At 36.9% G+C, this 23,768-nt stretch overlaps 1 protein-coding gene and 4 long non-coding RNA genes across 5 annotated transcripts; all 5 read left to right on the forward strand.

Moving 5' to 3' along the window:
* Positions 1 to 5,631: 5,631 nt before the first annotated feature.
* On the forward strand, positions 5,632 to 7,931 carry LOC149923489 (uncharacterized). The gene is made up of 4 exons (XR_016476843.1): positions 5,632 to 6,398; positions 6,467 to 6,843; positions 6,905 to 7,642; positions 7,701 to 7,931. It is a non-coding gene; the product is annotated as an uncharacterized LOC149923489 (long non-coding RNA).
* A 106-nt stretch (positions 7,932 to 8,037) lies between these two features.
* On the forward strand, positions 8,038 to 9,710 carry LOC149923490 (uncharacterized). Its single transcript, XM_090159819.1, has 4 exons — positions 8,038 to 8,098; positions 8,974 to 9,179; positions 9,290 to 9,345; positions 9,417 to 9,710. The coding sequence occupies exons 2-3, from the start codon at positions 9,007 to 9,009 to the stop codon at positions 9,339 to 9,341; spliced, it is 225 nt and encodes a 74-aa protein (XP_090015945.1). The 5' UTR covers positions 8,038 to 8,098; positions 8,974 to 9,006; the 3' UTR covers positions 9,342 to 9,345; positions 9,417 to 9,710.
* Positions 9,711 to 14,853: 5,143 nt separating this feature from the next.
* Positions 14,854 to 15,802, forward strand: LOC149923491 (uncharacterized). Its single transcript, XR_016476835.1, has 3 exons — positions 14,854 to 14,947; positions 15,013 to 15,413; positions 15,485 to 15,802. It is a non-coding gene; the product is annotated as an uncharacterized LOC149923491 (long non-coding RNA).
* A 671-nt stretch (positions 15,803 to 16,473) lies between these two features.
* LOC149923492 (uncharacterized) lies at positions 16,474 to 17,497 on the forward strand. The gene is made up of 2 exons (XR_016476844.1): positions 16,474 to 16,540; positions 17,206 to 17,497. It is a non-coding gene; the product is annotated as an uncharacterized LOC149923492 (long non-coding RNA).
* Positions 17,498 to 17,669: 172 nt separating this feature from the next.
* Positions 17,670 to 18,478, forward strand: LOC149923493 (uncharacterized). Its single transcript, XR_016476840.1, has 2 exons — positions 17,670 to 17,738; positions 18,268 to 18,478. It is a non-coding gene; the product is annotated as an uncharacterized LOC149923493 (long non-coding RNA).
* The last annotated feature ends 5,290 nt before the right edge of the window (positions 18,479 to 23,768 follow it).

A 23,768-nucleotide genomic window follows, 5' to 3' on the forward strand; every position in this document is an offset into this window, starting at 1 on the left:
TGGATGAGGAGAGGCTATCCGAGAGAGCTCGATTTTTGAAGACCGCTAAAGGGTCGGAGCAATTGGTCGTTGACGGTTTTCGCTTCACCAAGAATTTAATTGTTGCTAATATTAAGGGCAGCGAGTCCACGTACTGGCAATGCGCCTCGTACAAAAAGTATCGATGCCCAGCTAGAGTTGTCACGGCCAACCGTAAAATTGTCAAATATACGTTTTGTCATACTCACGACTTGTAACTAATTTGGTCGTTGAAAAATGTACCCGAAATGTTGAATAAAGTATTTTTGGAAGTAGCATTTGTAGTCTTTGATACCGTTTTACGTTTTCAACTATGCCTTTCGATTGAACATTGTAACACTCTTTCCCACGCAGTGCGGAGGAAACTGTTGGAAGAGTTAACCCAAAAAAAACCAACGTATTTGAGGAATGCCAAGGGTTGTATACAGTTAGTCATGGATGGATACCGGTTCACCAAACACAAGATCAACGGTCCTTCGGTTCGTACATCGACCTACTGGCGCTGCGCCTTTCACCAACGGTACAATTGCACCTCGAGGATTATAACGACAAACCATCTAGTGACCAAATATGCGGTTCATCACACGCACGACAGATATGAAGATCCGCATTTAGGGCCGTTTATACCAGTTGATCCCAATTTTCATTTCGATTAAATGTATTCCATTCAAAATAAAATATTTAATCGAAAGTGGATGAGGGTTGTTCTTCGCGCGTCACTGATAAACTTACTACCTTTCCGTTCCCATTCAATAAATTGGCTTTCTTTTATGTAGAAACTTGTATGATGAATTTGATGGAAGACGACTTTTCCAGAAAGGCCAAGTTTTTGCATAATGGCAAAGGCGGCTTTCAGCTGATTGTAGATGGCTACCGTTTCACCAGACATCGCCGTAGTACGACTGGTAGTAAAAATAGCACGTATTGGCACTGCGCGTTGCACAATCATAAAATCTACAAGTGTCCATCTAGAGCAGTCACGGACCACGAAATACTGAAGAAATACTCGGATATTCATACTCACAGCCGTTAACCACAGACTTAACCGATTCTGTACATTCGACCATTAAAACAGTCAAATAAATGTTTTTAAAACGCTTTTGCAATCTTTTTCGAAACTGTTACTTTCACGATAGCTGGTGATTACCTTCTCATCACTGACAAAACACGCTCTTTAATCGGCAGGATTTAAGATCGATAACATCGAAGAGGCAACGACCTTTTTCGAATTCAACGACATTGGCGACATCGCGGACGACTCTTCCAATTTGTTCGCCGTCACTCCAGCTAGTCGGATTCCAAGTTCCATAGGCAACGTGTCGCAACATCTGATCACCAACAGAGGAAGGGCGCGCAGGGGGGGGCCCGGGTTTCGACGTTGTAGCTTGAAGGATCTTCCCGCTTCGGGCTTACCCACTAGAATCAGATACTTCCGTAGCTCCCGAGGTGGGATCAATCTGGTCGTGGACGGCCATTGGTTCGTCCGAAATTTAACGGGCAAGGGCCAGCCCGGTGGCACCCGACCCGTCTATTGGCGATGTATGTCTTACCAGAAATCTGGATGTCCTTCCAGGGCCATCACCGAAAACCACGTCCTCGTGAAATACAGCTCCATTCATAATCACGGTAGACACGACGAAACACAGGCGCTCGCAATCATGTCGCCGTAATCAAGACTCGAAATTGCGTTTATTCCGCCGAATTCCTTTATTCATTCTATATAATTCGAATGCTTCCAATTAATATCTTTTTTAATCATTTAAATGCCATAAATAATTATATACTGTAATCCAACTATTACAATAAAACCTTCGTTGAGTTGAAGCCACCTGATTTGTTTCATTATGATGGTATCATTGTTAGTTTGAGAGTATAGCTATTAACATCCGTTTTCTACCCCATTTAGCTTTATTTCAACGTTTTAACCGTAATCCGAAAGCCCATTACGATACCCCATCCTTAAAGGATGAATATGTATCGTTTGATGATGACATCCACGACTCCCTGCAGTTGTTGGCTTCCTCAACGATGTCTTCCAAGGAAAGAGTATGCGGTGGAGTCATTGAGACGGAATTAACCTTCAATTCATCGTCCACGTCATCCAAGATCCGCAATCCACCTAGGATCGTCCGCAACTTAAAAGGACACTGTCACCTCGTCATAGACGGGTATACCTTCGTCAAAGAGTCGACTCGCCCATCGGGACAGATCTATTGGAGATGTATTTATTACACGAGGGGCTCCAACAGGGACAGGAACAAGTACTCTTGTTTTTCCCGGGTCACGACAGTTAACAATATGATCATTAAGGAACCGTCTGAACACAGCCACGACAGAGTACCTAGTTGGGAAACCACCGACGTACACGTGGCCACTCGATAGACTCCATTCTATGTATCTCACGTTTAATAAATTTTTATAAATATGTCTTATCTTGGTGTTATTTCGGTGGTGATCTATAATTAAATAATTGTTTTCTGATACATATCCCTTGTATGTTAGAAATAGCCTGTTGGATGGACTCTGAACCGGTAAGACAGTATAACATTTCCCAGGTTCAGTTGAAATAAGTTTTGCTTTTCTTTCCACAGAATTTCTTGTATATCCGAGGTACTAACGGAAAAGATCGAGTGATATTTGACAATCATTTGTATTATAAACACAGTACTTATAACAACGATCAAGTTTATTGGCGATGTTCGGAGTACTCCGTCAACGGTTGCAAAGCCAGACTGAAAACTATCAATGAACTGCCAGTTCCAAAAACGAACAGACCGAAACACTATCACCCTCCAGTCACCAACACGCTTTTCCAAAATTGTTAACTTTGCACTGTTGTTTTCTCTGTTCTAGTCGCAGCTTACTCAAATAAATAAATAAATATCTCGCATTTATGCTCGTGTTTTTCTATCTGTGGCGTAGTATCAAACCGTAACTCAGTGGCTTCTGACGCGTTACCAAATAATTATTCTTTCTCTACGGCAGGTCAGTTACAAATAAACGAAGCCTTTCCTTCGCCCGAAGAATTTTCCAGAGACGGGGTATGTTCGCATTCATCTTCATGTAACTCTAATCAAGTGTCCCGTCTTAAGGCCGACGTAATTTTTGCAGGATTTCACGATCTTGAAAGGGGCGAACGGGGCATACAGGCTGATTCACAACGGCTATTGCTACTTCAAGCAGACGACGCACAGGGACGTGACATATTGGTACTGTTCCGAGCATCGCCGCACCAGCTGCGGCTCCAGGCTTAAAACGGCCGACGGCAGAGTGGTCAACATAGTGCGCTCAAAACCCCACAACCACGGAATTACCATTCCCGAAAATTTCGAACCGTATCCGACTTCGTTCTAATGCTCCATTTATTCAATATATTTCGTAGTTTTGCTTAAGTGAAAAATTGGGCTGCTAATTAACTATATTTGTGATGAATAAAAGCGATTTAATAATTCGAGTTGATCAGTTACATACGCTAGTCTTGTACAAGAAAACCGTCATCCAAATTACAAAATTTTAAATTTCGCCGTTCCCCGCAGAATTCCGTTTCTTCAAGAACAGACTTGGATTCGACCGTCTCTTGTATGAAGGATATGTTTATCGAAGAAACACATCGCAGTCTAACCGCTCCCATTGGATCTGCATAAAATACAGATGTGCTGAAAAGTGCCAATCTTGCTTTAGTCTAGTGGACGGGGAAATCGCCAGTCGGCCAAAGATGCACAATCATTCCAAACCCACCCATTTGTACTTATAGTTTTTGTTAGCAAAAAGCGGGAAAATAAAAGACTGTTTTTAAAGCCTCGACTCCTTTTATTCAGTCTACAGTAATTTATTAATACGAGTTAGATCTTCAACACTATATCCAATCTAATCACACTCTGTACGAATTTATAATTTTAAAAGCAGCGTTTTGGAATCAGACGCTTACCCCGACTGAATTTATTCTGCAACCAGTGTACTTGAGGAACGACCACCCTAAGAGTATTATACCGTTGTCGGTAAGGTTATGTTATACTAGAAGTATATAATTTATCTCTTACGAGAGACGTATCCATCTAAGATGTACAAGTGAAGCCTATCCGTAGGCTCGAGGAAAGTTTCAAATTGTGGAAGCATTCCCCTCATCATTGTTAAAATGTTTACCGCGTTGAAATACCCACCCCCTGACGAGGTAAATTGCTAATATTACAATAATTGTAGGAATATTTTCTTATTTATAAACCATTTTACTCGATGTATTAATATTGTAAAGTAATGTTTTGATATCTATCGATAAGCTAATGTTGTCCAGAGCTTGTGAATGTAGTGGTTCCAAGCGTATAAAATTAGCAGTATCTGGTGATGGATTCTTATCTCTTATAGATACATTACATACTTCTAGTCACGCGGATTTGCGATGGAACAGGTATTTAAACTTGTTTTTACTGCCCTTTAGGAATTGAAGTTTACTAGGAATAAAAATGGACACGAAAGAGCATTGTTGGACGGTTACTTATTTTACCGTCATACTTCCCATCAGGGCGCTACTTACTGGAGCTGCGTGGAATATAACAAAACAAGATGTCATTCCCGCCTGAAAACCATCGATGGCAAATTGGCTAATAGACCCAAGGATCACAATCATGCTAGAAACGTTAACAATAATACTTGAATTGTTAACAATAATACTTGAATTTCCACGAAATCTTCCTACGCTACGCGGGTTTGAATTCCTATTTATACTCGTCTACTTTTAAGGAGTGACGAGTTACTTCCTATTATATAATAGTAAAATTTCAATTTTTTCCTATATCAATTCCAATGATATTCGAAAAGCAGTTATAAAAATATGTGAATTATGTAATTGGATTAACTTAGAAACGAATGATAAATAAAGAGTCGTACTTAATTCAGATAGGTTATTTATTTTTAAAACCGTTTTGTAGTATCGGGGTAATAGTTGAATTTTTATCTCGCTATGGGGGCGGTATAAGCCCGTTGAAATCGGTCAGTTATTCTGGAAGTTTTCTAATCGATAATGTAAGAGTTTGAAATGTCCTAAATCGAGTGCGATATTATAGTTGGAGAAATTGAAACATTTCGGGAGGTTGAGGGTAATTCGATGTTAGTGTACTACAGCTCCTACTGTTACTACCACAAAGTATTGGAAAGAAGACGGCTCGAAGCGAAAGAAGAAAATTGAAATGCAAAGCCTAGATCAACACCCTGGACGCAACTAACGCTTAGAAAAAGGTTAAAAGCGTACACACACACTTGTGTCTCGAAAACTGTTTTATTTTTGTAAAAAACTTCAGAAAAATAAAATGCGTTGGCATTTTTTAATAAAATCACATTATTTGTGTAATTAGTGTGTGTAAATAACGACCACGATCTTGTAGATTTAACGGTTTGTGTTATTGGTCCGCGTCCACTACCTACTACGATCAATTTAAATTAAATTCACTAGTTGCTAATCTGTATTAAGCAAAGTGTGGCATTTCTCACATTAAGTTCTCGCCTGTTTCCGGCTTAACACTTCAATTGTATGGTCGAAGTTTTAACTAATAAATCTTTACGCGATGTTTTGTGCTATTGTTATTTATAAATTTAAATAAGTTGCTTGGAATGAGAAAAACAACACCAAAAAGCGTATTTGTCCTTAGGTGTTTCCGAGGATAGTTCGTCCTTGCCGGCGTGGGTGTCTTCTGAAACCTCTTACTCGCCTCTAATGGGCCAAATAATCGACAAGGTATTGAAGTTCCAGAAGGATCCCTCCGGTAAAATCATGCTTTTGAACGATGGATACGCCTTCTACGAGGGCCGGACCATGGGCTCTACCACTTTCTGGAACTGTAGCATGAGAAATTTCGATGGTTGCACCGCCAAAGTTGCCACAACATACATCAACAGCATTCATCGCTTTCAAAGCGTCATCGGCGAACATTCTCACCGCCGCACTTACACTCAATAACCGCCATATTGTAAAGCAGACTCTCATAACGAAATAAATCGCAAATTTTCTTATAACAGATAATTGTTTAACGTTGATTTACAACTCTTAAGGCTTTTTCACACTAGTCAAAATTTTTGCTAAACAAAACCCGTTCTGTTGTTCGTCCACACTCCACGATAGCATTACCTAAAAGATGTCTGCTACTGGAGAATAGAGCCCGTTTTAAAATTTATCACACAAAAGCGTTAGTGAACCGAACAACTTGTCAAAATTTTATCTCAGTTCGCACGTATACTAACAATGTTTCGCGAGAATGTTGGCTTCTGTGAATGCGTCTTAAGACTCTCTCGTTGCGTGCGCAAAAGCTAACTGATTTTGTGTCTTTTCATTAGTTGTTCGTAATCTCCGTCAAAGATACGCCGTGGAAGGTTATACTATTCCCGCGTCGGTATGTTGTAGTGTTACACCTGTACTGGCAATTGCAACTAAAAGTAAATAAACTTGACTCGCTTGCAGGAAGTGAGCTTCCGAAGTAATTCGAAAGGAGGGGCTAGTCTGATCCATCGCGGTTCTACTTTTTACCGCCAACGGAGATCCATGTCGACCACCAACTGGTCTTGCTCCGAGGTCAAACGTCGCCGTTGCCTCGCCAGGATTATCACCGCGAATGATCTTTCGTACAGTCGATTCTGTGGAAAACATACACATTAAATAAAAACGCTTCGTTACAAACTCTTTATAGTCTTGTTTTATTTCCGCGGCCCCGACATCTTTGGGATCCCCGAGCATAATTCTAACACTGCGTGTATGTTTTAACAGATGATGATGGAGACGTATTTTTCTACGTGCCGACTGTCTCGCCTTACCCAGAAGTTCTTAAGATAGGGGATAAGGTACACTAAGCTATAATTTTACTATCCGTCCTGATTTTTATAAAATGTGGTTTCAAAATAGGAAGTGCAATTTCAAGAGAGTCGTAAACGACAAGCCATTCTGGTTTTTGAGGGCTACGGATTCAGTAAACGCCGAGAATACAAGGGAACAGCTTACTGGTTTTGCCAGCGATACCTACACAACCACTGCCCAGCTAGAATTGTCATTAGAGATGGTAAAATCAAAAAGTACCACCTGGAACACAATCACTCCAGCGGTCTTTACGGCCAAAGCGTCGTCGAGCTTCCGTTGGCTAGAAGGGACAGTCTATAAGATTTAAATTTTGCAGTAGGGGTGCCTAAATGGACTATCTTTAATAAATGGCCATATCAACCTTAAAAATCACGATCTTGACCTTCAAATTGGCGGTCTTTTAATTTAGAAATTTGGGCACCCCTGAATTGAGTAGTAATACTTAATAGTTTTGACCATAGCCGCTATTTTGATGGACATTTATTGGAGAAAGTATGGATGACATTCCGCTACTCTAACCAATACTTCCCTGTTTACCAAAAAGTTGTTAATATTTACATTTCCGTTTTGGCAGAAATACGCGTATTGGTGGTTTTTGTAATTGAGCTTACACAATAAAGTTCCTTATTTTTCCGGTGACAGACCCGTTTCATTATTTAGGCGTTAACATAATTTGATAAAATGTATCTAAAATGAATTACTATTTTAATAGCCAGTTGTATTTCGGCATGGTATAACGACAATGTTAAAGAAACGAAGAAAACTTTGCAGAACGTTTCCGATCTGGTAAACAATACATTTTCTTCGTTTTCGATGACATTTTATATCGAATTCGACATTTTAGAATGTGCAGGTCACCTATACTACCAGCAAGAAGGGGAACAAAGTCTTAGTATACGAAGGATGTCATTTCTATAAAACATCGGATAAACCACGAGGAGGACAGCGTTACTGGAGTTGCTGCCGAAATAGGCAATTCAAATGTCCAGCCAGAATTACGACGTTCGATGGAAAAGTCACAAAATTTAATATGCTTCACAACCATTGAATATGATAATAATAATATAGTTATTAATAAAGACATATTGAAAATCTTCTAATTGTGTATTTATTTTACTACATGAAATTTCTGAAATGGGGAAGGTTTCGAATTTCTCACGACTTTGAATCTTTACAGATACTTCGTTTTTAATTACAAATGAAATTTGTCAGTTATCTTCCACAAGCAATGTCCCCAAACCGGTAGGTTTAACACTATTACGCATTTGTAATAACCATGAATGTATTTATTTATGCCCAAGAGAAGAACTATGTTGAGACCATTTTGAGCATTTCTCCCTATCAATCTGACACTGAAAAAAAAATGGTGTGGAAAGGTTTTATATAAATTCCATAAACCTTACAGTCTAAGACAAAATTGTTTCGGTATAAACCCTTAATGGTTTTTCTTGTCCGAGATTTAACACCATATAATAGCTTAAATAGGTGTATATTTATATATATTATTCAATCAAAGAAGTGAAGTACCCCAGAGAAGTTAATATCATAGCACCCTAAAGAGAATAGCGTTGTACTCTAAAGGGACTAGTTTAGCACTCTAAAGGTTCTATTTTAGCACTCTAAAGGTTCTAATTTAGCACTCTAAAGGGAGTAGTGTAGCTCCCTACAGAGAGTGATGTAGTAACCCAGACGTAATAGTGAAGCACCCAAACCGGTATACTGAAAGCACCCAAAAGATTGTCAATAAACACCCATAAAGGAAATACGCGACACCTTTTTACGGGGAAGTATAACACCCTTACAAACCAGTTACGGTGTTCAATCTGGAACAAGAATATAACCCATTAGGGTTTATATAGAACACATTGTTTTTTAGAGTGCACGGTCTGCCAGTATGCTCCTCAACTTAAAGGTCAATCAAATCGACCCGGTATGCCATTGATTTCGCCCCGATTAAAGCACACGCCGGTGACCTTTTTTCTTATCTCCCTCTCGTGCTTGGAAAAACTAGACCACGTTGCACCTTGATCGTCTCAACGTAGTTATTTTCTTTTATAATATTTAAATACGTTCTTGTAAGAAAAGAATATAAAGGAACAATTTTTTCGATTTTTCAGGAATACACCACTTCCCAGCGTGGAAAACTTTTGATGTGCTTCGCTGGATACAAGTTTTACAAGCACGCTATTTCGGGTCGGTGTACCACGTGGATTTGCACCAGCTATTACAGCAAGAAATGCTTGGCCAGGTTAAAAACCAGTCACAGCGGCGAAGTCGAATACGACCCGGCGACATTCTACAAATCTCACAACCATCCCCAAGTGTATCCCTATTAAATAAAATTAATTTATAATTAACTCATGTTTTCCTTTAAAAACGAAACCGATATTAACGCGAACCTTTAAAAATAAACTTATCGTATTATTTTTCCAGATTACCTGGAGAAGTTATTAAACCAATCTTTTTCGATAGAGTTAAACGATAAAGCGGTAAGTTCATGAGCCACTTTTAACAAAGAAGAAACGAAACAAAAATCTTAACCCGCGTGATGTTCTTGCAGGTATTTACTAAAACGCAAAAAGGGAAAGATTTGATGCTGTATAAAGGTTATAGGTTTTACAAGAACTCCACATCGGGTCGCTGCACCAGCTGGTTGTGCGTCAATTACTACCGCAAAGATAAGTGTTTAGCGAGAGTGAAAACGGACCACAACGGATACGTTCAGGGTACACCGACTTCCATGGCGTTCCATAATCATCTAATCGAATGAGATCCCATCATTTAAACAGCGCGATGAAACCAATCTTGTTATTATTGTAGTTTTTACTAGCTGTGATTTCTTCCTCCCAATAAACAATAAACAAAATATTGTGTCGCTTATGTTTATAGAATTTGAACAAGGTCAGATAAATATTACCCTCTCTCTATACTGCTAATGTTATTCGCTTGAAACCAGTATATCTGCAAGTCCTCACTGATAATTAAATAAAAATAGTACGTGTCAAATACATTAAATAGTACCTTTGAAGTAAAGAACCCTATGTTGTGCAATTTTACATGGGTAGATGGAGTAATACGTGTGATAAAATTTAAATACTGTGTATGCTTCCTCGGTTTGGGGGCAAATTGCCGCTAGTTGAAACATGTTTCGGGCCTGTGACGATACATATTTCCTTTTATGTCTCGTAAGAGGTATATAACATTACCTTTGACGATATAAATGGAATTTGCAAAACTCACAAATTTAGTTAAAGATGACGGCCATGGCGAAAAGGGTTTCTGCTTAAGCCTCCCGCTATAGGGATGATGATGTCACGTGTAAACTGCTTTGTAGTTTCATTCAAATTATGTGCAGTTTCATTTCCTTACAGATTCGCACCAATCGACTGTTATAAATCACAGTTCCGTACGTTATTTTAAAAATTAAAATAGAATTTTCAATGTATTTATTGTACCCTTTTTATATGTAGTATTCGTTCACCACCAGTCGATGGGGAAATACGGTGTTAGTTTTTGACGGTATGACGTTCACTCAAGCCTACCGCAAGAATGCCCGCACTGTTAACTGGGTTTGCTCCCGAAGTCGCCGTGCCAAATGCCGGGCTAGAATCACGACGGTTGACAATGTTGTTACTAAAGCGGTTGTTCCAAGTCCACATACTCATTAACACAATGTCGATTTTTTTTTGTTAAATTTCGTTCCGTCTTTGATTAAAATAAATTCAGTATTATTTTTCAACTTTGGTGAACCTTTTCTCATTTTTGGTTGATTCTGTAGCAACAATAGGATATATTGTTTGCGAGGAATCTTATAAATAACTCTGGTATATTGGTCTCAAAGCCGGAAGTTTATGTTTAAATTGTATGGAACCGATTTTGAAACAAAATTGCATTTCTTTCAGATCTTTAAAATCGACTCCAATTTGTCAAATCTTATAATTAATAATTATTTTTATTAATTATTAATTAAATAATTGAATTTTTATTAATTCTTAATTAAGTAATTGAATTTTTAGTTTTTAATTATTAATTAAATAATTGAATTTTTAGTTATTACTTATTAATGAAATAATTGATTTTTTAGTTATTAATTAATTAAATAATTGATTTTTTTAGTTATTCACTATTAATTAAATAATTGGATTTTTAGTTATTCACTATTAATTAAATAATTGAATATTTTGTTAATTATTAATTAAATAATTGAATTTTTATTAATTATTAATTAAATAATTGAATTTTTAGTTATTAATTATTAATGAAATAATTGGATTTTTAGTTATTATTTTTTAATTAAATAATTGATTTTTTAGTTATGAACTATTAATTAAATAATTTAATTTTTAGTTATTAATTATTAATGAAATAATTGAATTTTTAGTTATTAATTATTAATGAAATAATTGAATTTTTAGATATTATTTATTAATTAAATAATTAATTTTAATGTCATATATTCGAAACAAATTCTTAGATTTTATTGTTATGCATGACTAATTTTCACATTCCTTTTAGAATATTTAAAGAATATGACGTTTGAACTTCCGAAATCTTCCGTTTTCAACTACGACCCGGAAGTGGTAAGGTTCGCCTCTTTTCATTGGTGGTTTGTGGAAAACTATAGAACTTCTTGTCAATATTTTTAGGCTTTTACCAAATCCCAGAAAGGAAAGGAACTGATGGTGTATCGAGGTTATAAATTCTACAAGAACGCGTCGTACAAAAGATTCGTCAGCTGGTTGTGTATCAAGTACTTTCAGAAAGAAAAGTGTATGGCTAGGGTTCGGACGGACCATGCCACTGGATTCGTACACCTTAGCACCGATAATATCATCCAGCACAATCATCCGCCATAATTACATGAAAGCAAACCATTGTGGTCCACGATCTAAGTGGTATCATTGAAACTTAGAACGTGAAATTAAATGTGAAAACTTTCTTTACTGAACGGTGCAAAAACATAGGTCGGCAAAACTTGTAGTTTCCTGTTTCCTCTCAAAGATCTAGTATACTAGAAGATCTGGTATCCAGTCTCCAGACTCCGCTGTAACATTGTCTCCGGTCTCCTTGGCTAGATTTTGGTGAAAATAGCATAATTATCCAGTCGTCACCCCGAAGATCTGGTCTCCGGGCTTCGTCTCCTATCTCCGTCGATGTATGTGCGAAATTTGTATTCGTATGGTGTTGCAATAAGTATTCATCGCTTTCAATACCTCCCGTTATTTGTGATCCAGTTTTGATATGAAACAAGTTTTTCGTTTAAAATAAAAATTGGTTCTTATACGTGTTTAAACTTTACAATTACCACTGTTGTAATGACAAATAACAGTAAAAATGTAGCAAATAAATTCCGTTCGTAATATGATGGTTCTGAAGTTAATAAAATGCTCGCTTCCTTTGTTATCGGGTCGTTGAAGGGAGCCAATGCTTAGTATTGTACCCAGTACGGCAATAAAAAATATCCTTGTTTAAAACACAATTTTGTTCTTTTAATATCTTATATGGCATTCGGCTAACCATACTTAAAACTGTTTGTGCTTTAATCAACTTTAAATTCTATATAGGGTCCAGTCTCTTTCAACGAACCAGCAAACCTTACTTCAGTTACGGCTTTGCTAAACATATTGAAAACGTAAGTTAGTTATAGCTCTTGTAAGTTTTATTCCGTCGTGTCTAACTCACGATTTACTCGTTCTAGGATGTAAAATTCGTTAGGAGATCCGAAACTGGCGCCTATTTGCTAGTTCACAAGGGATTTACCTACATCAATAAGAACAAGTATGGCAACACTAAATACTGGATCTGTCAGAATTACACCAAAACGAGATGTCTAGCTAGAATTCGCACTCGCGAAGATGGCACTATTCTAGCTTCTAGTCGCGAACATAATTGCGTTAACGCTACCGCCGGTTCCTTGATTCAATAAGCCGCAATAAATGTGATATTTTTGTCTTTTTGCGAAGTCTGATTCTTGATTTCACTACACAACTGCGCCTTAAATGTTTGTACTTATTGTTATTAAATTGAATTCGTCTATATTTAGATCGATTTTTGGGAATACAACGGCTTAGAAACACTTCTTGGATCGATATCACCCAGTACGTCACCGCGATTTCGAGCCAATTTGGAAACTCTGTGCTTCTGTATGGTGGATTTCGCTATTGCAAACATCTTAGTAGAGCCAGATTTACCTACTGGGACTGCAACAAAGTGAAGAAATTCAGATGCCCCGCTCATATCTCGAGTTACGTGGATGGCGATATAATAAGATACAAATTCAACTGTCGTCCTCACAACCACGACTGACATTCCACATGTATACGGTTTCCATTAAAAGTCATTTATCACCAAAATGTGTTAGACTCTTTCATATCCGCATCAGTTTGTCTCCGATTAATTAGTGTTAACACTTTTATATTTGAACGCAGCAATAAGAGGATGGATTGACGTTAGCGACTCCGTAATTCTGGAACAGAGTTCATACGGCAACAAGTTGGTGGTCTATGACGGACATCGCTATAACAAGCACTTCAATCGAGGACCCGTCTCTTACTGGGATTGCACCAAAATCAAAGCGTTCAAATGCAGAGCCCACCTTCGCAGTTACGATAATGAATACGGCACCGTATACAAATACAACGGACATTTTCACAAACACAATTGAAAAACCTAAACCAAATTTAACTGAATTAAATGTTTGCTCATTGATTTGTTGGCTTTTTTCGACCTATCTGACACTTACTTCTCTTTCTACGTGCCCCGAATGTAAATGTTTGTTCGTACATAGATTGGCACCGTAGTACTAGAGGTGTATGGATCGACGTCACGGGAGACGTTAAGTTTATACCTAGTCAAAGAGCCAAGAGGAATGGCCTTCTAATGTACGGTGGCTTTCGTTTCCATAAGCATTTTGACAAAGGCTCTTTTTCGCATTGGGATTGCAGCAAGATTAAAAAGTACAAATGCCAGGCTCATATATCCAGCTACTCCGGCGACAGTGGAACTACTTACAAATATAACGGGCTCTTACACAATCATGGTTTAACGTTTTGAATTTGGTTTTAATAAAGCTATATTTTGATGACCTTTTTTAATTTATTCAACATATTATTTCAATGCGGTCTTAAGTTTTCTAAGAAAACTTCTTTTCACGTTTCGTAGATTGGTTTCGTAGCGCTAGAGTATTGTGGATTGACGTTACGAATCACGTAACACTGCAACGTAGCCAGTACGGAAACGTATTGGTAGTGCATGAAGGGTTTCGCTTTAACAAGCACCTGACCAAGGGCGCCGTCACCTATTGGGACTGTACTAAGATCAAAATGCACAAATGCCCAGCACATTTATCCAGTTGTGTGGAAGGGAACGTTTGCCGTTACAAGTTTAACGGCCGCCGCCATAATCATAATCGATGATATCATTTGTCAATAAATCTTTTCTTAAACGAAAGCGTTTTTGTCAATAAATAGTTTTTAAAACCAACGTGTTTTAATCAGTTTTTTTGGTCAATAAATCGTTTCTAAAAAGACATTTTTGTCAATAAATCGTTTCTAAAGCGAGTGCTCTTGTCAATAAATCGTTTCTAAAGCGAGTGTTCTTGTCAATAAATCATTTCTAAAGCGAGTGTTCTTGTCAATAAATCATTTCTAAAACGAGTGTTCTTTACAATAAATCATTTCTAAAACGAGTGTTCTTGTCAATAAATCATTTCTAAAACGAGTGTTCTTGTCAATAAATCATTTCTAAAACGAGTGTTCTTGTCAATAAATCATTTCTAAAACGAGTGTTCTTGTCAATAAATCATTTCTAAAACGAGTGTTCTTGTCAATAAATCATTTCTAAAACGAGTGTTCTTGTCAATAAATCATTTCTAAAACGGGTGTCTTTTCAATAAATCATTTCTAAAACGAGTGTTCTTTACAATAAATCATTTCTAAAACATCTCGAGCTAAGATAAAGGGTTTTAAAACTAATATAGCTACTCTATTTTTAGGACCCACTAAAATGCCGCTTAATATGGTTTTGCCTAAGAGGGTTCTACCTAAAATTCTTCCTAAACCTAGAGAGGAAACGCTAATTTTGGGTAATCAAGTACGTTCACCAAAATGTTTTTATATAACCACGAGATGAATTTATTACAATTTCTCGGATCGCAGGAAACCGTCACCTTCTCTAGAAAAATGGACGGAAAATGGATTCTAACCCATAAAGGATACAGCTACGCGCATAATTACCGGTATGCCGCCGGTGACTTATGGATCTGCGAATGCAAACTATGCCATGCCACGGTATTGTCCTCTGATGACAGGATGACCTTTAGTTTCATGGACATCCATACTTGCCAAAGGATACTCTGAGTCAACGCGACTTTTTTTTTGTTTGAGTCATAAAGTACAAAAATAATAAACTACTGTTATTTTCACGTTGTCTTATTGATTCGTTATTTGTGGATTCGTGAAAGCTGGTATTATACAACCTACTTTGTTTTACAGTTTACTTTCACAGTGATATTCTCAATCTAAATGATGCTAACGAATCTTTCGATTGGTTGCGGCAGGTAAAAAAGTAGAACCATGCCTTCGACAGTCTACGATTCCAAACTAATCAGTTTCATTTCCATTATTTTAGCGTGGTGTATTATCGATACGACCCTTGCTAAACGGTAAAAGAGAGTTGATTTTCGAAGGGTATCCATTTCGTTATCACAGGGAGATTATGAACAGCACTCGGCAACACTGGAGGTGTTTCAACCATAGAAAATACGACTGCAAGTCCATTCTGATTACGCGTGGTGAAACAGTGGTTAAAAGACCCAAACCACACATGCATCCACCACGACCGAGTTATGGACTGCGATGATGCGACACTTGTGGGTGCTAGAGGCAATATCTACTTTGTATAATATAAATCGACTTACGAAATAAAATCTTTCTATTCTGCTCCAAATGCATCTAATTATTTTGTACCGGAAATATGCTGTAGTGTAAAATTTGAAATTGCCTTATAGTAACGTGGTATTGTTTCGTTTAGGTGGTGGTTTTCTTCTGCAGGCAGAGTTTAGAAAAAGCCAGAAGGGAAACACCATATTGGTTTATGACGGTTTTACCTTCCATAAGAGCTTCAGTACGAAAAACTACGACAGGTGGGTCTGTGCCACTGTGAAGAAGACTAAATGCACCAGCCACGCCACAACCATTTCCAATCTAATGAGAACTTTGCCCGGAGAACACAATCATGCTCCGGGAGCCTTCTCGCGCGGTTCCAACGTTAATTTAGACTCAACTGTAATTATCAATTTATAAATTTATATGACGAGACCTTCTGAAACGTCTCGCCTTGTTAGTAAAAATTGTTTATTTTTTAATTCCTCTCATACGTTATTAAGGGAATTGGAAAAATATACAGCTTTGATGTCACTATTTTATGCAACTTAAATAAAATCATTTCTTCTTACGTTCGAATGTTTTTTTGCTATAAATCGCGTCGGGTATCAAATGAATAGAATATTATTAATAATAATAATAATTTATATTAATAATAATGATAATTAATAATAGTAATATAATTATAATTAATAATATGAATAATTAATATTATGTAATTTATTGTATATGGATAGATGTTCGCCGCCGTTTCGGAGATAACGTGAACGCATGGAAAAAAGTAACGAAGACTGATGAAAATGTTAGAGAAGGCTTCTATGGCCTTTGCTTTCTTAAAGTTTGGTTTCTCAATTTTGACGTGTGCAAAGTTTGTACGCGCTCTTTTGGAAACTTAGCTTTATTTCTAGTTCCAGTACAACGCTTTTTGTATTTAAACTCCTAAAAATAATTTTAACGTATAGAGTATACTGTCCTCTGGCGCTTAATTAATAGTTTTGTAAATTTTAAATCAAATAGGTAATTCTTTTTAGCTTATTAAAAGGAACTCCTACAGAGCTAAAAAACCTGGGCGACAATTAAACCAGCCGGGTATGTAAATATATCTCGTTAACTAATCGATTCAAAATCATCAAAACTATTTTAAGCACCAAAACGTATTTAGATTAACAAAGAATGTTTGGATAGCCTCCTGATTGTCTCGTGATTCCCGGAAGACAAACCACACCCCTCCACTTTACCTCGTGTAATCTTTCGCCCTCTTTCTGTCGGTAAGGGGGGAAGACTCCGGCACGATCGCATGCTCTCGTTATCATCCGGGAATTTTGAATATGGATGCTGTAGTTGCTGCTACTTATTCTCTGTTAACTTAAATACATTCTTGTAAACATTAGAGGACTGTGGAAACAAAAACGTTTTACTGGAAATAGAATGACATTTTGACACATGATTATCTTTGGAAATTTTCAGAGTGCCGAATTTAGAAAGAGTCAAAAGGGTAATGTACTGTTGATTTACGACGGCTATACGTTTCACAAAAACCGAAGTACCAAGAATTACGATTTGTGGGTCTGCGCCACGTACAAGAAAACTAGGTGCCACTGCAAAGCCACGACCGTTTTTGACAGAATGAGAACCGTATCAGGAAATCATAATCACCCTATTGGATCTTCAGTACCCGTGTAAATATTTCTGGGCTGCGACCTTAACGCAATTAGCTTTGTATACGTATATGAAATAAAGAATATTTGAATTTAGTTGAGATTCGTATTTTATTTGAACCAATGATTTATTTCCTTTATTTTGGGATATTTCTTTGTGCAATGCAAAACTATAAAATGGTAGATTTTCTATAGGCCAAATACGGTTAACAGTTGCTTTGATGACGTTTCCACTTAGGTGCCCAGCAACCTTCTCCCAATTGGCTTTTGAGTACCCGTTACGTCAGACGTCCACGAAATAACCCTATCGATGGGATGGTGTTTACGGGTCCCTTTACAAAGGTACGACGAGAAGAAACTCAATAGGCCCTTCTATAAATTTCTAGCTAAACCCTTTACAAAGACTATAAAGCGCTGTTTCATTTGGATTTCCGTTTGTGGCGATTCTTTTGTCTTAAAACGTTTTGCTAATGTTAGTCCTTTTTGGTTGGAAGTTTCCAAAGCGCTAGGAATATTTTTTGGATTTAGCTGAATCGGCCTTCGTGAATAGAGTGTATTTCAAAATACAGCATTATTATAAATAGATTATTTACGAGATATCGTATTTCACTGTATATAATGATTTGTTTAAAAATCTAAATGGTAAATGATTAAACTAGGTTTCGCACTCATCTACATATTTAACCAAGCAACTAGCATTTGCAGGTTTGCCAGATAAATAAGATAATTGTAATCTATCTTTTCGAGCTTCCCTGATTCAAGAAAAAATCTGTGAAGATTTCATATTCTAAAGGGACAAACTACCAAAGAAGGAATTTATAGAAGGGTCTATTTCACCGAGAAATAACTGACGACCACGATTTATTCGCAGAGTTTGGAGTTTACAATGAGTAAGAAGGGGAAATCTGTCCTCATTTACGACGGATTTTCGTTCCACATGAATCGACAAACGCCGTCGAACGAACAGTGGATTTGTTCCACTTATCAGAAAACGAAATGTTTGTGTCGGGCCGTCACCGTCGGAGGCAAACTAGTCAGTCTATCCAAGGAACATAATCACTCCAGAACAAACCCATAAACCACAAATATTTCTACCCCTTTTATGTGAATAAATAATGATTATTGATTGCAATTTGTATTTTTCATTTTCGATAATTTAGAAACCTATGTATAGCTCACGATTGACCTCTTTGTCATTGGGTTGATAATTAACATTGAATATTTTAGGCACCGAAAGAAGTATGGTTGTTCGGCCTTCCGGGCTAACACCTGTTATACATAAGGTCAGTATATTTCTGAAATACATTTCTGAACTTCCTAAGATTTTTTAAAATTGTGTTTTAATTACAGCATTTCGTCTTTAAGATTGGCCGCAAGGGTAACACTATATTGTCGTGTGGCAAATACGTGTTTCACCGACATGGTACTTCCGGTTACTGGAGGTGTTCCATGTACCGTAGATTAAAATGCTCCGCCAAAGTTTACACGATGGATGGTAGAATTATCAACGTCGTAAATGATCACAGTCATTAAAATGAATAACGACGAGAAAGCCAAATTTGTATCGCGGCGACAATTGAAATAAATTACGTTTTCAATATTTTTTCCTATTATTTCGCAATTAATTTTGAGTCGCGTACATTCCGTGATAAAGTTTGCCTAATATATCTTGATTTCAATGTTTAGACCTTTCAGTAGCACGTCGCAAACGAATGCGATTTTCGGATGTTAGAAGCAATCTTCTCTCAGCAATCCTGAGCAAAGTTAGTATATACTTTTATTAGTTTCCTATCCAGTTTACCTAACGAGCTTGATGAAATATTTCAGGGACATCAGTTTAAGATCGGTCGAAAAGGGCGGCCGGTATTGGATTGCGACGGTTACATCTTTCATCGACATCGAGTCTTCTCTGGCGCGCACACGAAATGCGAATGGCGATGTTCGAGGCACAACCAGAAATGTTTGGCCCGACTCTACACGGATGGAAACTTTGTGGTTGACGCGAAACAAGAACACAACCACTACCCGCTAATCTAAACGTTGTATTCAGACGCCGAGAACGGGCTCGGCCCTGTGTAAAAATTCAAGTACAAATATTGCTAATTAAACCGGTGTTTTTCATATACGTATCGTGTTTTTCTTCGCTACATAATTAAAGCTATTTTTGAACAGAATTAAATAATATATCTCTCAGAGAGTATTCATCTTCGTTTTATTCGTTTTGAAACGTACTTTCGCAGGCTCTACTTGATTTTTCAAAATGTGTTGAAAAATAGTGCTGCGCGAAATACATCTACAGTTAGTTTCTAAATCTATTACTTGGTGAATATATGACATATATTTGTATATCCCTATGCAGTGCAATTTTTATATTTCACATAGTTTGATCAGTTTGATATAAATTAAGGGATTTTTAAAAAATCTTGATGCCAATTAAGTGATTTTTAAAAAATCTCTTGATGCAAATTAAGTGATTTTTAAAAACATATTGTGAGGCAAAAAAGATTTCAAAAATTGCAATACAAATCTGTGCAAACTAAAATATTTAGTACTTTATTTTTAATTTAATATTAGTTGACATTTAATATTATTTTATATTTAACGGATATAAGCGAAGTATCTATCAATTAGTCAGTAAAGAGCCATTTATTGTTTAAAAGTCCATTATTCCAATAAAATTAAAAATTAAAATTAAATCAGAAAAACAATTTATTAAAAAATTAAAAAGTGACAACGCTGATTAGAAACCTGCGAAGCGACGCTTCCGTTTTATCTCTAAGAGATATATTATATACTGAAAACGTCGCAATCAATAACGTCATTTTAACGGTATTTTAGGTATTTATTCCGGAGTGAGAGCAACACGCACGCCATACGGACAAGACAAACGTAGGGCGTTACTCTCCACAAAGGTTAATCTCTCTTTGAGTATCCTCCATGTCGTACGAGCCCATTAACAAGAGATTACGGGTTTGTCTCTGTAGCATTTCGAATTTCGTCGAGGAAAGCAAGGATTTCCAGTTTTGATCGTCGAAGGCAACATTTTCCACCGATTATGCGAAACGTCCAATGACGAAATGGTTTGGAGATGTTCCCTGTACAAGAAACTGAAATGCCTCGCCAAAATGTACACGAAAAATAACCTTCTCGTGGACTACTTAAATAATCATAATCATTGACTTTCCCTAACTCGCGTTTTTGTCATTATTTCGATTAAAACTTTCTTTGCGAATTTGTGTTTGCCAATTTATTTATTATTACGCCTAAATTCCTTCTCTGCGCCAAAACTTTCTGTTCATCAAAGCTTTGTCGTATGTGTAGGAGAGAAGAATTACGCCCCAAGATTGGAGAAAAGGAACGTTCAGAATCAGAACACAAATGTCAATAATTTGGCGTTTTTTAGTCAAGTAAATAAATAACTCTTCGTTTTGCGATAGTCAAATTTAACGAGTGTTAAAATTCCATTTAGAACTTCGAATTTACCATAACTCAAAAAGGAAATTCTGGATTGATTGTTAACGGCCATATTTTTCAAAAACGAGAAACTAATACAAATGGAAAAACCGTCTGGAGATGTTCTAAAAACAGGAAATACGGTTGTCTGGCTAGAATGTATACATCAGGAAGCCAACTCGTGGACTCTCGAAACGATCATAATCATTGAAATGTTATTGAGTTTGTTTTTCAATAAAGATTGAGGGTTTATCATCCAATTTTGGTATCATTTATTACACGTGCTTGAAAGAATCCATGTTTACGTACTTTTGCCATTTGACTTGAACTGACTCTTAGTTAAACTATTTTTCCAGACCAGTACGTTGTCATCCAGAGACAACGTAGTCTTCGTTCATTTCGCTCCAATAAAGATAGAAATGCTAGAATATCTTTATTGAGGGGAAAAGTAAGAAATCAATGTTTGAGCGTCAGGGTTGTCTGAGTTAAATCAATATGATTTAAACCATTTTTTGGTTATTGATTTATACAGGGTCTTTTTTTTTGCTCGGAAAAGTGTTTTTTTTCAAAAACTATTTATAGTACCGATTTCAAATTTGGAAGGTCAATTCTCTATACCGGGGGACATCAGTTTGAGAAATTTGAGCGTTTTCGGTAATGTTTTTCACCAATTTTGAAAAATTATTTTTCGACCACTAGGTGCGAGATAAAAAATTTCTATTATAAAGTTGTAGGCCGTCATCGAAAACCCTTAAAAATTGTTCACTCGACGAAAAACAATTTATTTATCAGTGAAAATTCGAGCTTGAAAAATTTACAAGTTGGTGAAGCCAAATTACGATTGTTTGAAACGATAATTGAAACCGAATTACCTAATCCAGTTGAAACTTTGGTTAAAAAAACGACCGGATTTAAAAAACACGAGGCTATAGGTCAATCCTAAACATGCATTGGGTATTTAAAGGAAAACTTTGGGAGATTATTATCAGTGTTTGATAATATTTCGAACAATGCCTCGTTTTTCAGTAGCTGAGCGTACCGAGATAGTTGCCATTTACTATGGAGAAGCAGCGCAAAACCTTAGAAGAGTGACTGAAATCTTCGCAGAAAGACATCCAAATGGAGCACCATCTGTAAATACAGTAAGACGAGCAATTCACGATTTCAATCAATTTGGTCACTTGCAACCTAGGTTTCGCGGATTGGGTCAACCGGATTTAGACTTCGAGAACAATGTACTCGCGTACTTTGTGGCATATCCTCGTCACAGTTGCGCTAACGCCGCTGCTGATTTGGGTTGTTCTGCAAATCGTGTGTGGAAAATTCTTCGTAAGAATCGCTATCACCCATACAGAGCTACGCTCCACCAAGGACTAATTGACGGAGACCATCAAAGACGTTATGAATTTAGCAACTGGTTACTAAATGCTGTCCAAGAAGATAGACAATTTTTGCGCCATGTTTTGTTCTCCGACGAAGCGTCATTTTCTAGAGATTGGCCCTTTAATCATCAAAACAGCCATCTTTGGTCTGACATCAACCCACATTGGGGTTTTGAATATCATCACCAGGTTCAATTTGAACGGGTCAATGTTTGGGTTGGACTTGTTGGAAACCGTTTGATTGGTCCCTTTTTCCTGCCGACGAACCTCAACGGCCAAAGGTATTTACATTTTCTACAGAACGAACTGAGTGACGCAATCGACGACCTTCCATTGGCTGAAAGACGTCAGTTGTGGTTTCAGCAAGATGGCGCCCCTCCGCATTTTTCCCGGCAAGTAACTGAGCACCTCAACAACGAGTTTCCTGAAAGGTGGATAGGGAGAAATGGTCCAGTGCATTGGCCAGCAAGGTCACCTGACCTAACACCGCTGGATTATTTTCTCTGTGGATTCGTTAAAGCAAAGGTATACGCCACGCCCATTGAAACTAGGGAGGAACTCATTAGACGAATAATCAGTGCTTGCCGAGACGTCACACCAGAAATGGTAGAGAAAGCGTTTGAGAACTTAATTGTCCGCGCACAAACCTGTGTTGCAGCCAATGGTGATATTATTGAAAATGTTTTGTAAAAATTTATGTGAATAAAATATCTGCATTTAAAAACCAAACGTGTACATTTTTTCAAGAGTGAAAACTCTACTACGTTTGTATTAGACTTGTTCCCTTTTCAATTATCGTTTCAAACAATCGTAATTTGGCTTCACCAACTTGTAAATTTTTCAAGCTCGAATTTTCACTGATAAATAAGTTGTTTTTCGTCGAGTGAACAATTTTTAAGGGTTTTCGATGACGGCCTACAACTTTATAATAGAAATTTTTTATCTCGCACCTAGTGGTCGAAAAATAATTTTTCAAAATTGGTGAAAAACATTACCGAAAACGCTCAAATTTCTCAAACTGATGTCCCCCGGTATAGAGAATTGACCTTCCAAATTTGAAATCGGTACTATAAATAGTTTTTGAAAAAAAACACTTTTCCGAGCAAAAAAAAAGACCCTGTATAACCTGTTATAATTAGTTTCTGTAATTCAGAGTAACCTAAATTTTAAGAAGTAATTAATTTTAATTACGATTAATTAAAATTTTCATTTATGTTACCGAGGAACGAAAATTATTCAACAATTTGATAAAGAAGCAAATAAGTAAAAATAATAAAATAAAAAAAAGTTAAAATCAATTAAAATAGAAAATACGGTTTAAATCAAATAGATTTTTTAGATTTTTCTAAAGAAATCTGAAATCAACAACCGTGTTAAGCGTAGGTAGACAATGTTGTTTTTAATATTTTTGTTTCGATATGTTTTTAGCGCATCGAATTCACGACAAACACTAAAGGGTCTACGATTTTAAAATGCGATGGTCATCTTTTTCATAAAAATAAGTTCACTTTGAGCGGCGAGAGAGTTTGGCGATGCG

This window comes from Leiobunum rupestre, chromosome 10, assembly GCF_980474605.1.
Source record: "Leiobunum rupestre chromosome 10, qqLeiRupe1.1.hap1, whole genome shotgun sequence".
In the NCBI taxonomy this organism is placed as follows: Eukaryota; Metazoa; Arthropoda; class Arachnida; order Opiliones; family Sclerosomatidae; genus Leiobunum; species Leiobunum rupestre.